At 49.5% G+C, this 15064-nt stretch overlaps 1 protein-coding gene across 1 annotated transcript in view; it reads right to left on the reverse strand.

Annotated features, from left to right (window-relative positions):
- Nucleotides 1-3786: 3786 nt before the first annotated feature.
- FAM131A (family with sequence similarity 131 member A) overlaps nucleotides 3787-15064 on the reverse strand; it is a 79300-nt gene continuing 68022 nt past the window's right edge. Inside the window, exons 5-6 of the mRNA XM_084842086.1 lie at nucleotides 8547-8675; nucleotides 3787-4319 (exon numbers count right to left, since the gene is read on the reverse strand). Coding sequence (XP_084698212.1) covers nucleotides 3787-4319; nucleotides 8547-8675 — 662 coding nt within the window. The remainder of the gene's footprint in view (nucleotides 4320-8546; nucleotides 8676-15064) is intronic.

Below are 15064 nucleotides of genomic sequence, written 5' to 3' on the forward strand. Positions count from 1 at the left end.
AGCCTTTTAATGAATTACAGATACAAACAGAACAAAACAGACACTCATACCAGCCAGGGGCATACACCAGGAGCAGGACAGGGCAGAAATAGGGACACACAGAAAGATATTGTGCATTTGGGGGGCGGGGGAGTGCAAGGGCTGGAGAGGATGAGGGCGGGGGGGCAGGGGGAGGAATGCATAGGCTTTGGGACACAGCTCTGCACAGGCTTCAAGGGGGATAGAGTTGGTGGCGAGAAGGGTGGCCGCACAGAGATTAGAGGGGGGGCGGGGGAACGTGCTACAGTTCCTCGGAATGGACTGACTTTGCACAGAAGTGTGTCAGACGATTCAGGAGAGGGAGGAAGTAGTGATGACTTCTTAAGCATCCTCGATCGCAAGGGGTATCCTCAAACTGAATGTAGTTTTCTCCTCCCCCCGCCCCACCCAGAATGGGTTTTTATCCATCATTCTCTCTCATTGCAACACAACACCCCTCATCTTTCACAGTCACCCTTTTAGGCTGTGCCACAACTGTGCCAGAAGAGCTGCAAGGGACCATTGCAGTCCCTGATGCCCTTGGAGCAAATCTACCCTCTTCAGGCATGCGCAGCTGTTAGGAAAGATATACCCTCCCTGTCCCCATGGAACAGACATCCCGACAAGCTAAAAGACAGGACCAGGGACAGAACAGTCACTGGTGCTTGGGATATGAAGTTCCATCCCTGACTATTGGGACACCCCCCCCCCCGCAATGTTTCTAAGTATTTAACAACAGCCACAAGCTCCCCACAAAACCAAGAGAGCTATTAGAAATGTGGCACCCAGTCCCACCCATGGGAGATCAAGAATCTCAGTATTCTGGAACAACGACCACATTCCAGCAGGCTCAATGTCCAGATCCTGCTCTCTGTGGAGGACCTGATTAAACTAAAACAGGATAGGCAGCAAAGCAAAGGGGGGCAGTGTGCCTGATTGTCTTTGTAAGGGAGTCCTGGGCTACGTTCGTGCTCTTGGGGCCTGCTTCCCGGTAGGCACATGAGTGCATGCATGACCAGGTTATGGATTCATCTACTGTGGGTTGCTGATGCTGGGCACATAGGATGTGCATTGGCAGTGTTGCTCTTTTTGTGCACTGTCCTTTTCTAGGAATAATTCTCGGTGATCACACTTCCACCACAAACATAGGGTGTCCGGATGGAATCCTAGAGGACTGGGGCTCCTGCACCTTTCATAGCTGTGCCAAAGAGGGAAAACTGACAGGTCGTAGCACTGCAGGGCTGGAAAAAACCGGACTCGGCTGAACCCAAGGTGAACGTTGCAGGAGGGCACACGTATCCCACCCACATGCTGCTACCAACAATGGTAAATAACCTGCCTTCGGGAAGGCCACAAGCAGAACCCAAAAGTAACACCCCTCCCTGTTTTCTGTCCCCAGCATCTGGCATTCTGGGATATATTACCTCTGCATATGGAGGTTCTATTTCCTCTGAATGGAAGGGAACTAGGAGGAATCCTTGCCTCTTTTGCAACTCCTGTCTTGAAGAAGCAACAGAAGAGGTGGAACTAAACAACATTAAAATAAAGCAACAAACCAATAGTCAAGTGCATTGAGCAGGGGGTCCACTCAGTGGTCTTGTAGGCCCCTTCCAACCCTACTATTCTATGATTCTATGTGCAAAATGGCTTAAAAGTAGTTGGCATGGCTTCTCCTCTGCCCCAAAGGAGCGCTAGGAACTACAGTTTCAGTACAGTGCAGAAATAGCTCAGAAATTATGGTTACCAACTTTTGTTGCCGACCCTGCTCCTGTGCCTTTAGCATCAACCTGCCTCTCAGAAATTTAGCAAGCGAAGCTTCTCCCACCCGTCCCCAGCAAAGACATAAAGCAGCGGTAGATGGAAAGCTTTGTCTGCTAAATTTCTCCAGGTCAGGCTGGTGCAGCAGGACCAGTAATAAAATCTGGCAACCCTACCAAGAGTTTCAGCTCCTAGGATTTGTGGTGGATGGAAAGGGAGCCCATGCTTCTTAAACTGCCTTAAGCCGTGTGTGTGTGTGTGTGTGTATGTGTGTGTGTTTACACACTGCATAGGTATGTGCATTTGTGGGGGAGCAGGCCTGTACTGAAATATATCTTGTGTGCATGCGTAGAAACATTCATGCAGATGCTCTACTGATGGAAGGGCACAAGCCAATGGTACATGCAGGCTTGCATCTGTGTGTCCTCCTCCCCCTTGCATATGTACACCATAGATTTAACACTGGTTTAAGAGTCCTTCCCTCTCTCTGGGAAACTTTGCTGTAGTTCAGTGAGGAAAGTTGAGAAATCTTGAACAGAGAATTCTCAACACCCTGACCACACTACAATCCCCAGGATCCTTTCGGAGGAGCCGTGACTTTTAAGCTGGTATAAAATTGGTCCAATTATTTGTAGCACAGATATGCCCAGCCTGCGTGCATAAATTCTTCACCGCACCAAGTCGATTTCGCTGCGCCTGCCTTCCTGGAGTGTACGTGTCCCCTTCGCTTTCGGAGCTGCTTAAGCTAATTGGGGACAGGGAGAGGGAGGAGATCAGCCAGTCCTGTGCATTGGGCAATTGCTAGGGGCAGAAAGGTGAGATGGGGATCACAGTATTTTCCACCCTGCGTGGCCAGGGTGGGAGAGTGGAGTGGCAGGAAAGAAACCCCTTAGAAAACCCAGCCACAGTAGGGGCAGCAATGCCCATGAAGACGGCAACGCGGAGACACACACATACAAAAATATAGAAAAGATCTGGGGCAGAGTGAAAGGGCTGGCCGCTCCCACCAACCCACGCCATGCTCCTGGCTTCCTCCCAAGGGAGAAAGCGCATCACTGAGCACATCAATGCGCCCCTGCTCCTTCCTTTTCCCTGTCCTCCAGTGGGTCCACAGTAGAAAATTCAAGACAGTAAAAGCCAAGAAGTGTCCATTTGGGCCAGTGTGGATTTTTTTTTCTTTTTCTTTTTTAAAAAAAGGCATAACAAATCAAGCATCCATTGCATTCCACATTCCATTTCAGCCCTTCGTCTTGAGCCGGAGGTGTTTGGAAGGGAAAGGAGATATACGTATCTATATATATATTTATAATTGACTATATATATATATATATATATATATATATATATATATATATATACACACATACATACACATACATACATACACACACACACACACACATACACACACACACACACACACACACACACATATATATATACATACATATATATAGTCAAATTGTCTTAAGAATCATAACAGTTCTGCTTTAAGAGCATTAGCCATGCCACCTGGAGAGCATAAAAGGTGCCTCTTCTCCCTGGGGCACAGAGATCAGGGTGTGCAGCATGCTCCGAACTGGCCTGGATGGTGGTGTATGGAGTCAGCAGTGCCCTGTTTTTGTTATTTTGCTTGGGTTTCCCCATCCCCACCCCCACCAAGACATTCTCATGCAAAGAAAACAAAAACAGGCCACAAGAGAGAGAGACAGAGAGAGAGAGAGAGAGAGAATATGCAGCAGGCAAAATCCACGAAGCCATGTGAGAGGCCCCTCAGGCTTAAATGGTTGAATCAGATGGCACAGTGGAGGTGAGGAAGGCATGGGAGGGGAGGGGTATAGTTTGCTTTCAACCCACCTTCCCCTGCCCAACATAGAGTCACGCCACCTCTCGGAGGGTGGGAGGAACCATCCCTCCAAGAGATCTGATAGGCCACAGAGCAGGGTTGAGGATGGATGCCACGGAGTGGGACAAAATGGCAGGTGAAGCATGCCACGGATGGAGGAGCATTCACTGCTCCCCAGGGTCCTTCTCTTGCTCTTCCCCCATCTCCTCCTCCTCCTCTTCATTGTCATCGAGCGACACCACGCCTGAGGAGGCCACATCAGACACTTTCCTCTGGACCTGGCAGCTGTCCCCGTGGACTCTGCAGTCCTTGCACGGAATCCCCTCGTCCTCCATGGGCGAGAGGCAGGACTCGGTGAATGACATGGAGTACATAGAGTCCCGGCACTCGAGCTGTGCCAGGCTCCGGAAGGCACATTCTCCGGCTGTCTGTATGGGCACCTTGGAGAGGAGCGCCTCCTCCCCGCCGGACGTGGAGCCCAGCAGCTTGGCGGCCAGTTCCGACGGCGAGCCCAGCTCCTTGAGAAGGAGGCTGTCCTCCAGGCTGCAGAGGCTGGAGCACAACGTCTCCGGGGAGATGGTGGTCTGGGAGGAGTCGCTCTCGGGATCGCAGGAGCCTTGCCGGGCGCTCAGCTGGCACAAGCGGCTGTGCAGGAAACCTTTCAGCAAAGTGCCAGGTGGGAGCTGGTTCACTGCATCTGCAACACAGCAAGGGACCAGGTGTTAGCCGCTCAGGTGACTCAGAATTGCCAGGGAGGGCAGGTCAGGACTCAAGTGAAGTCTGCAGAACGCCCAGAAGGTAAGACCTCAAGGACATAGGAAGCTGCCTTCCACCCACTCACACTGCTGGTCTGGCTAGCTCACTGGCTGGCAAGGTTTCTCTCTAGGGTTTCAGGCAAGACTCTTTCCCAGCCCTACTTGGAGATTCTGAGGCCTTCTGCGTGCAAAGCAGGTGCTCTATCGCTTAGCTACGACTCTTCCTCAAACTGGAAGGATGTCAGGGAAGGCTGCAGCCTATCACCGCCACTAAGCCCTAGCAGCTGCATGGAAATGCAGGGAGCTCAGCAAGGCCTGTGCAAGCGCTCCGAACCTCAGGTCAGGCACTGCCGTGCAACCCCCTTATGACGCCTTCCGGCTCAGGCCAGCTCCTGCCGCTGGAGCAACAAAAGGCGCTGGCTTTCTGCTGTTCTGTCTGTGTTTCAGCCTTCAGACTTGGACACCCCTCCTGACTCAGCAGGAACTGCATCTATGGCCATGAGACCAAAGGTCCGTCTGCCTCTGACGGCAGCCAGCCAAATTGCCAAGGGAGCCTCGCAAGTGGTGCACTGTGGAAACAGCCACCCTGTGTTGCTAGTCCTTAGTATCTGGGCATCAGAGGATTTGGCCTCATTTCTAGATGCCATGGTGAATAGCCCCTGAGAGAAAGGTCCCCATGTCCATTTCATGCTATGGTGGTGATAAAACGGCCATGAATGGTATACAGATTTCACCTCGGCCCAGGAGCTCTGGTTTGTATGGACACGAGTCCCACCGATTACTGGGAGCAACAAAGTGATGGGACCATGGGAGACAAAGCGTTCTACATCTCTAGGGGGCTTTAATGGAACTCTGAAGAACTGCACTCAGCTGCAGTATTCTAGCCAACTGGGCAATCATTTAATAAACGCATACATGGGGTTCCAGTCCTTTCCCACTTGCTGATTCTGTGCTTATTCCTCAGGAAAAGCAGGCCTTTAAGCGCGCATGCGCAGTTCACAACAGACGGCCTCATGTGACTGCTTTGCCGTTTAACAATCCACGTTCTTTTTGTAACAGAGACCCAGTCTACTCATGCAGCAGAATAAGGTGGTAGAGAGGTTGGTAACACAACTCTGTGCAGATGGGAGAGGACTTTTTTTTAATGCTCCCTTAGGTTAAAAATTCCCTGCAAATGGAAAAGTGGCACTAAGGGCTCAGCAAGAACCTCTCCACATGATGTGCCAGTTTTCTGTCTGCAAGGAGTTTTTTTAATGTGGGGAAGCATTCAAATGTGGTATCCTGAAACAGTATCTCCAAGGGAATGCGGCCCACAGTAGAAAAGGGTTTCCCCATACCCCTGCTATAGAGAATTGCAGGGGAGGGGTGCCCGTTCTTAAATTAGGTCTGTCTCATACTCTCCAACTGTCCCTATGCACCAGGAACAGTCTCCATTTCCTGGTACTTGTTCGGTGCAAATTATTCTTTCGAACTGGAGTGGTTGAGCGTCTATCAGTATGGAAGGAAAATCGGACCACCCAAAAATAAGGCCGTGGTTTCTGCATACTTAGGGGACCCCCTAGATGCACAGAAATATATGTTTGTAAACTAAAAGGAATATAATTTGTAAATGCCCCCAAAATGGCCCAGAAAGGACCTGTGAGCTTCCAAGACTTACGGAATATTGATGGCAGAAAATGAGAAATACTGGAGTAATTCCTCCCGTTCCCCGGAGATGGAACTTCCTGCTGGCTTTAGAACCCCCCTTTTTATTTCTCCCCGCTCCCCCGCCCCCAGAAAAAAACCTTAACCAAAAGAAAAAGTACCTCATTTGTTTTTAAATCAACGAATTCTAGGCTCTGGCAGAGTAAGAGGACACAGCATACAGCAAATGGAACAGAGACTTTAACCACACATAACGAAGCGGGGAGGAAGCTCAGAGTGTGATCCTCTGTCATGAGAACAGGGACATTACATGCTTGTCCCTATTTTCATCTCTGAAACATTGAAGGGTGTGAGGTGTGTCTAAGAAGTCTAACTGTTGTAGGGCTGATGTGCAACGGAAAATGTAATTATGAATGTAGGCTCCCACTTACAAAAGGGGTTTCTTGACCTCCAGAAATATTTTGACAACATTTGGGCATGGTCAAATAACAGGCATACAGTTTGACAAAAGCCAGCCAGTCAGTTTCCATTCTAATCTGCTGTGCGTACAGCCCCCTTGCATATAGAATATGTCCAGAAGCATATCCAAGTGAATTTTGGCTATATACATCTAACCCAGGGAGCCTTTTGATTTATTTTGGTTTGAAAGAATAATAAAAAAGACATTTTCTTAAAGAAAGGGAAAAAAGCATGGCTTACTATAATCCTCCTCAGTGCTGGGTGTGTGGGTCTCTGCCATGGCTGCAGGCTGCCTACCCATATGACGTACTTTCCCTGCAACTAGTGAGAGGTAGTGTTCTCATCCATGTCACTGCCTCCCCCCCACCCCCGTCTCTCTATTGCCCACTCATTCTAATTATACAGATGAGAAATTAGAACTTTCCTGAGATGCCACACAGGCAGATTACTGCTGACTTTCTTTGATATGTAAATGGCCCCAGATTCGTTGGCAGTTAATTGTAGAGAAAAGAGAGCTTTTGTTTGTGCAGGGGAACGCAGATTACATGCTCCGCCAACACACGTGTGCCAGCTGTTGGGCTCTCTGTTGGGCGCAAAGTCTTCTGGAGGCCCAGAAATCCTTTGTGCCAAGCCAAGCCAAGGGCAAGCGGGCAGCGGTGGGGGAGACAGACCAAGATTCGTGGCCCAAGAGGCAACATCTGGGGGTGCAGAGTGATGGCCATTTACCCACTCTGCAAAAGGCACTTGGGGCTTTAATCTGAGCCAGTTCCCAAACTGGAATTTGATTGCAGAAGTTGGCATAAACCCCAGAATGCACCGAATGGGATATTCACGCATTTGAATGCTTTATCTCCAACTTCTTCACATGACGCATGTCAGTTCATGGAAGATATGCAGGGAAGGTCAGGTGCAGAGCACGTGGATGGTTTCAAACCCAGTTGGGAGCTGTTTTTCCAGTATACCAGTAATGGATCTTCCTTTATTTCTAAAAAGAGGAGTGCTGGGCTTCAGAACCCCAAGCGAGCCCCACTGCCTGGAAGAAAGGCCTGCTCCTTAATTCTAAGTGTGCGTGAGAAACAGCTGCAGTCGCTCAGTGGTGAGGGGAAAGGCACTCTGTACATGTCTAGAGCAACTCATCTTTACGATGTAATAGTACTTTCTATCTGTTTCTTCAACAAAGAAGGGGATGCAACCTGTGGAGGAAGCGATGCTAAACAGGCGTGGCTTAGGGAGGAGAGGTACAGCTCCAAGACCACCACTGGAGAGGTCTTCCGGTGGATATTTATTACAACAGCAGACAACGGAGCCTCCTGTGTTCAGATATACTTCCGATTCCCTGGTGCCAGAGCTGGGTGAGAAGGGGTGGCTCATGCCATCTCCCTTGTCCTGTCTGAGGTCTTTCTGGGAGATCTGGCTCAGCATTCAGGGTGTGGCTTCTCTCCTGAGGTGTGCACTACATGTATCTGCACCCCTTGCCCTTGAAATTCGGGGGGCATTCCTGGACTGTCAATAAGGAGCAGTGTGGAAAAGAGAGAGGTCCCTGCTCTGCCCATGGCAAGAGGATACACCACCCCTAAGGATGTTGGAGAAATCTGCAGTGGAACCAAATGAGTTCAGATGTTCATGAATCCGACCAGCGGGTCCCGCAACAGACTGGCTTTTCCCTTGTCAGGTGGAGTCTGTGGACTTATGCACCAGTTTTCTAACTTTCCTGAATATTATGCACATTTTGTTGTAGGAAAATACGCAAACTTTAAAAAAAAAATGGCCAAAAATGCACATTCCCCCATAGGCTAAAGTGTGAAAATGCCCATTTGGGGGGAATTTGTGCATTTTTTTCACATGCACATTTGCACAAATGTGCATTTGTGCAAGTTTGGGAACAAAAAAATCCCGGCGATGGGTGCATGACAGAACAAAAGGCACCTGACAATCTGCCCAGAGAGCTTCAGCTGTGGGGCGGTATAGAAATATAATAAATGAAATGAAATGAAAATCTGCCAAACACAGATGGAACAGATTTTACACAATCCACACATCCCCAGCCTCCCCTCACCCTCACTTACCAGCTGGTTGGGTTGTCTCGGTGGGAGTGGCAAAATCCTCATCATAGGACTCATCGTTGGAATCGTCCCCATCCACCGAAGACCAGGCTCGCAGCTTGGCTTCCGCAATAGCAAACTGTTCCGCCACACCTAGGGAGGAGGGAGAGCTGTCAATCACAGAAGGAGAGGCAGGAGCCTGGCAGAAACAAGGGGTCATGGGACAACATCTGGAACAAGTGCCAGCACAAGGGTGCTGTGTGACAGGCCGAAATTCAAGATGTGTGGTTCTCCCAGCCATGGCGATGCAGTGGGGGAACCCTAACCTGTGACACTTCAAATTTCCAAACAACAGACACATAGGGAAATGTTCCACCACCGAAGGCACAAAGCGGCAGATGCCACCGTCTTTCCTGACAGAGGCTCCTGTGCCTATAACATGCCAAGGGGGTGTTCCAAGTAAGGTAGCCAGATGCAAAAGTGGACAGGGCTCCTGCAGCTTTAGTGGTGTGGAAGAGAGAATGGTATGACAGTTCCTTCTTCTGTACAAATACTCTTTCGTATAGGGGGAGCAGAAGCCCTGTCCTCTTTCGCATCTGGCCACCTTAGTTCTAACAGGTGCCATTTCTTCTCTCATGGAACTGCAAATATTAGGGGCCGTTGAATCTTTCCCATCACATGGCGCTTAAAGGCATGGGTGCCTCTGGCAAAAATGGAAAAGACTTGGCAGCCTAGCAACTCACTTTATACTAGGCCTCCCTTACTTGTGACCCATCAAGCTGATATAGCCGGCTGGTGGCTCCGATTTCGGTGGGGCAGTGCATCCATTCTGGGTTTCAGCCAGAACCAGCCAGAACTCTAAAAGGATATTTTGGGGATAGGGTTCAAAATTTTGGAGAGCTCCTTTAGAGTTCTGGCTGGTTCTAACTGGAACCCAGAATGGATGCACAGCCCCACTGAAATCAGACCTACCAGCCTCCACTGCTTTGATCTGCAGCAATGAGCAGCTGGTCGTGTGGATCTTCTATGTCACAAAAACCTTTGCCTGCTGATTTCTGCCTAACAAACATCTGTTAAAGCAGGAGTAGGCAACTTCTCGGGGTCGGGGCCTCTGCACTGTCCCCCCCCCCCCCGAACTCTGTAGAAGGCACACTGCTCCCTGCGACTGGTTGCAGTTGCTGTCACTGAAACCCCAATGATTTTGCCAGGAAACAAGCTGCACATGTTTCCAAACAGCTCTTGGGAATCCCATTCTTCAGATTAACAAGGCACGCTCAGGTGGCAACCCCCACATGCCCTGTTTTCTCTGCAGAATCACCACTGGGATTTCGTCTTCAGTGACAGTATGGGGACCCTGGAAGGCTGCATCCAGCCCATGGGCCTAATGCTGGTCACTCCCGTGTTAAAGCCACAGGAATAGGCCAGGCCAATTACAAACCTAGTCCCAAGTCATATACACCTGGTCCAGACTTGCTCTGGGCTTACACAGGAAGTTGATCTCTCTCATCCACTGGATAAGAACACAAAATCTTAGCATAGTTTTTAGAGTCTGAAGAATGTACAAATGCACTTCAGATGCAAAAGATGCTTCTAGTCCATATGGTGGCAGGGGAAACCTAAAGACTTACACCTCCCACATCCACCCATTAGAGTTGCCAGTTTACAACCCAGAAAATGTGCATATTTATTTATTTACCACATTTACACACCGCTCCACATCTAGACAGATTCCGGAGCAGAGAACATTAAAAGAGAAACAGGTAAGAAGCTAAAAGAATAAAACTCCATATTAAAAATTGTCATTTTAAAAAACAGAATGCTGATAAATACACCTTTAAATTCTGTGATGCAAGGGGAACAAGCAGTTGCATCATCTTAAATTCCTTCCTTGACCCTGCTATCCATCCTTTCTCCGCCTGCTGTAATGTCCTGGGCTCCCGGTGTATTATGCCAGGTGGAGGAAGGGGGCTGGAATGACAAGTCCAGGCAGGGACGCTGAAATTGCCTCTGTTTCCTCTTGCATTGCAGAATGTAACGGTACATGCACATTTCCCAGGCTGTACCCTGGCAATTCTCAGGGTCACCTGATTGTATCCTGGAGCTTCTATCTGTCCCTTTAAATATCTTCAAGTAACCAGTGAGACAGGAGCTACGGTACTGTTCCGCCACCCCTCACATTGGCTAATCCACTTCCCATGTAGCTGATTCTATCTCACAGGGGAGGAGGGTGGGTGAAGGGACTTTGGGGGCAATGGGACAAAAGACAGCTACATATTCTCCCTCTTCCCCCCTGAGCAATTAAGGCATCAGCAGGGAACGTCCAGCACATGGGCTGAATTTGGTCTGCAGAGGTTCCCAGTCCAGACCATGGAAGAACCTCTCCCAGCCCTGTCCATCTCCCAGGTCCTGCCTGCTCTCTTGACATCATCCCTGCCTAAGTTACATTTCTAGGTGCAGACAGAGGCATGGAGCTGTCTCTGCACTGAGAAAGCAAAAACAGTGGAGTGGGAGTTGATGATGTCAGGGGCTTTGGGGGTGAGGCCTCCAGACCAAAAAAGGTTCCCTGCCCCTGATTTAAAGAGAAAGATGGGACCTCCAGGTTGCAGTCTGGCAGCCCCACACCTAAGAGAACCCCAGAATAGAAATTATTAGGCTAACTTATTAATTTAGGCAGGTTGCCAACTCTCCCAGAGGAAACCAGCCCCCACTCGCCCAAAATTCCACTGTTGATTTTCACATGTTCATTGCTCTGAAATATATATGCAAATTAAGAACTGCCTCTTGCCCAAGGCGAAGTTGAGATGTGACAACAGCCGGGCCACTGAAAAAATCCAATTGCCTAAATTCTATTATCAGGATAAATTGTGCACATTAGGAAAATTAGCATGACACAACCTAATTTGCATGGTTTATGGCAAATGGGAGATATATTTATTTAGGCTAAGGTCTCCCTAGACTTGGTGGGAAGGGGAGTGGGTGATGATATGTCTGAACTATTTGCAAAAAATAAATGGTAGGGGCAGAGAGGTTGGTCTAGAGGAGGTATGGATGGACAGTGTGCATGGATCTGTCAGGCCTTGCACACTTCAAATGGGAGGGACATCTCATTCCAAGGATGCCCATCCTGAAGTCTGCTCCCACAGGAACCTAAGAACTGCCTCACTGGATCAGACCAAGCTCCTCCTAGCCCAGTATTATTTTCCTACCACAAGCAGGGCATGAAGGCAACAGCCCCAGCACTGTTTAACCTCAACACCTGTTCTTCAAAGGCAGACTGCCTCTAACATGGAGGTTCCATCATGCAGTGGAGGCTGGTGGCTCTGATGTCAGTGGGGCGGTGCATCCACTCCAGGTTTCCATCAGAACCAGTCAGAGCTCTAAAGTAGCTATAGGTTTAGAGTTCTGACTGGTTCTGACAGAAACCCAGAGTGGATTCACTGCTCCACTGACATCGGAGCCACCAGCCTCCACTAGAATCACAGCTAACAGGCCTTGGTAGACCTCCCCTCCCTTGTGAATTTGCCCAATCCCTATTAAAGGCATCCAAGCGAGTGGTAATGAGTGCTAAAATTTAACTGATGCCTTCCGTGAGAAGTATCATAGAATAGTAGGGTTGGAAGGGGCCTCTAAGACCATCGAGTCCAACTTGAGTCCAAAGTACTTCCTTTTGGATGCCTTGAATCTACTCCCAGCTGATTTAATTGGGTGACCCTAATTTGAAAATTAAAAGAGAGTGGGAAGGAGAAACCTTCTCACTCTTCCTTGGTCCAGGTCAGTTCAGCACTCCTCAGGGCCCTCAGCACATTACATAGCATCACCCATGTTTGCCACTAACTGTACATGTACAAGAGCTCAACCCCCTGGCAACTGTACCCACATAATACACACATTTGCAAACAAGTGTGTGTCAAATTCGCCCATTACTCAGTTGTAGGTGCACATTAAACACTTTACAGGTACAAAGTATGGAAAAGCAACCCTGAGATTTCCCTGTTAATGTCCTTGGCCAGTTTTCCCCAACCTGCAGTTGTGTTGGACCACAACTCCCATAATCCCCAGCCGGCACGATCAAAGAAGAAACTTTTCCATCTCCTTCAAGTCCTAGTTTGAAATGTCACTGCTCCCCTTCTGCAATTATACACAAGAAGAGAGACTTGTGTATAATTACCCTAAAGGCCAAAGCCCAGCTAGCCACTGCCTAGGGCAGCATAAATATCAATTCCCATTTAAAGTAACATTGCCACCTTTTTTTCTAGCTCTGCTCCTGTGCTTTGTAACAGCAGCCTGACAGGACAAAATTAAGCAGGGAAAGCTTTTGCTCACATAGCTTTGTCTGATTAATTCATCAGTGCTGTTTGGTTGCTGCTAAGGTAAATTAAGGGGGCAACTCCAGTTTAGACTTTAGGGTAGTTTTCAGAACCTCTTATCTGGTCTGAGAACCTGCACTTCCCTTTTCATCCTTTAGCCAGTTCCCCCATCGCCACTGGTACCTGGAAAGCCGACCAGCTCTGACCATATGCAGACCAGCTCTGACCCTGCAGTCAGTCCATATGGACTTGGGACTGGGCTCTGGCACTTCTCCCCCCCCCCCCCCCCGGTAAGCACCATGTGCAGCAGCCAAGAGTCAGGAGTGCACAATTGGATGGAGCTGCATATTTTGTTAATTTCACTTGTCAGTAAGCAGCCGAGCCTGTGGTTAAACTGGGGCTGCATGTGGCTAATTTGGGGCTGCAGCTGCCTGTGTGCGTCACCTCCTGGGGGGGCGGGGAAGAGAAGGGGTCACTCCCAACTTCAGGCTTCAGCCATTACAATTAGCCCAGAATTTGCCTGCAGAGCTCAGGTTGAATCACAGCCAAAGCCGTGGCTGGCTAAATGGCCCTGAAGGCAACCAGCAATTCATGGCAGATAGGAACAGAAGCTGAGTGGCCAATGGAGGAGGAGAAAGAAGAAGTGGAGGGCAGGGCAGAGAAGCAGCCATTGCAGCTGGTGCAGCTTATCATGCAGGGGTGAGAAGGCAAACAAGGGCGAAAACAAAAACCATTATGGGGGTCAGCACAGGAACCCTGCCCTCTGCTGCATCTGTTCATCGCCCTAGACCAGTCTTTCCCCAACGTGGTGCTCTCCAGATGTGTTGGACTGCAACTCCCATCATTCCCAGCCAGCACCAGCGGCACATCTAGACAGCACCAGTACAGGGCCTGGCGAAGAATGGGCAGCCCTTTCTGCTCCTGTAAATCTCTCCATACCTGTTGCTTATAGTGGCCGCTAGCCAAAGGAAATTGGCTCCCTTTCATCGTTCCTCCAAAATGAAAGGCAGGCGAACGCAAAAGCCACCGTTCTCTAACTAAGAGGGTAACCCGGGGATCGGCCCTTCATTTGCCCAAATGACCAGCTGAGCAGGAATGACAAAGGCAGAGCAGAGGGACACCCAGCGCTCGTTGCAGGGAATAAAGCATGGCAGATCCCAGAGTCCCACTAGTGTTGAGCACACCAGTTTGTTTCACCAGGCCTCTCCAAACAGCAGCCGATGCAGTGCAACTTGAAAGCATGGACACCTGAGCTGGCATTGCTTCTCATGGCCATATGTGATGCCACCATGACCCAGGCTGGACATGAATGACCTTGGCATGACACGACGCAGGAAAAATGGTATGTGAGTGGAAGCGTTTCCTATGAGCTATTCCTGACCTATTGCCTTCTTACTGAAATTTGCTAAAACTGTTTGACCTTTGAAGATGTTTCCTTGACTCTTCAGCAACCATTCTGTACTTCCTTCACTGCTATGTAACAAAACTTAACACATCATCCCTGTAGCCTTTCTCTGGTTTCACAGTGCATTAGAGTTCAATGAGTGGCACTGAGGTTAACTGAGGTGCCTGCCATGGTCATTTCTTTAATGGCCAGTGGGAAGAACTACCCTGGAATAAAGGATGACAATGCCTGTACCGAGGGACTTCCAAAAGCGGGGAGACGAATTACCCTCTGGATGCTGTGTGGTCAGTCCCCCTCTGCTGAGAGGAACGCTCTCAAAGGCACAGCTGTGGATCTGAGTTGCTCTGGCAGCAGTCTTGTCTGTCACTGTTTATCCTGCCCCACATCTGTCTCTCCCCACAGTTGTCAGGCAGCAAACAGTTCAGCCCTTAAGGCAGGCTGGGTGCTTGGGTGACAATCATGCCATATGACAGCCCCTTTTGTTTCTAAAGCAGGGGACTTCACAGGAAGGAGGACAATTGCTTCCCTGTTCCAGATCAAGCCCCAGCTTTGCTGGGCCCTGGAAGCACAGAGGGCTCTGGACCAACCTCTCCTCCCAGGTCCAGTGGGGAAGGGCAGGGGACGAGGGAGTTAATGATTCCCTCCCAGGCTCTGTTTCCCTGGTTCCCGAATCAGTTGGTGACTCAGCTGCTGGCCTTATGTTAGGCTGAGTTCCTACAAGGGCAGAGACAGCCTCTCCTGCTAGCATGGGAGGCGGCAGGGAGGTGAGGGAAGGGATGGAGCAGTGATGGTCAAACCAGCAGCAGCAAAGGCAGCTTGTCCAACACCCG

The sequence above is a fragment of the Heloderma suspectum genome, chromosome 3 (assembly GCF_057233095.1).
Source record: "Heloderma suspectum isolate Gila_16-S chromosome 3, 16-S_ref, whole genome shotgun sequence".
In the NCBI taxonomy this organism is placed as follows: Eukaryota; Metazoa; Chordata; class Lepidosauria; order Squamata; family Helodermatidae; genus Heloderma; species Heloderma suspectum.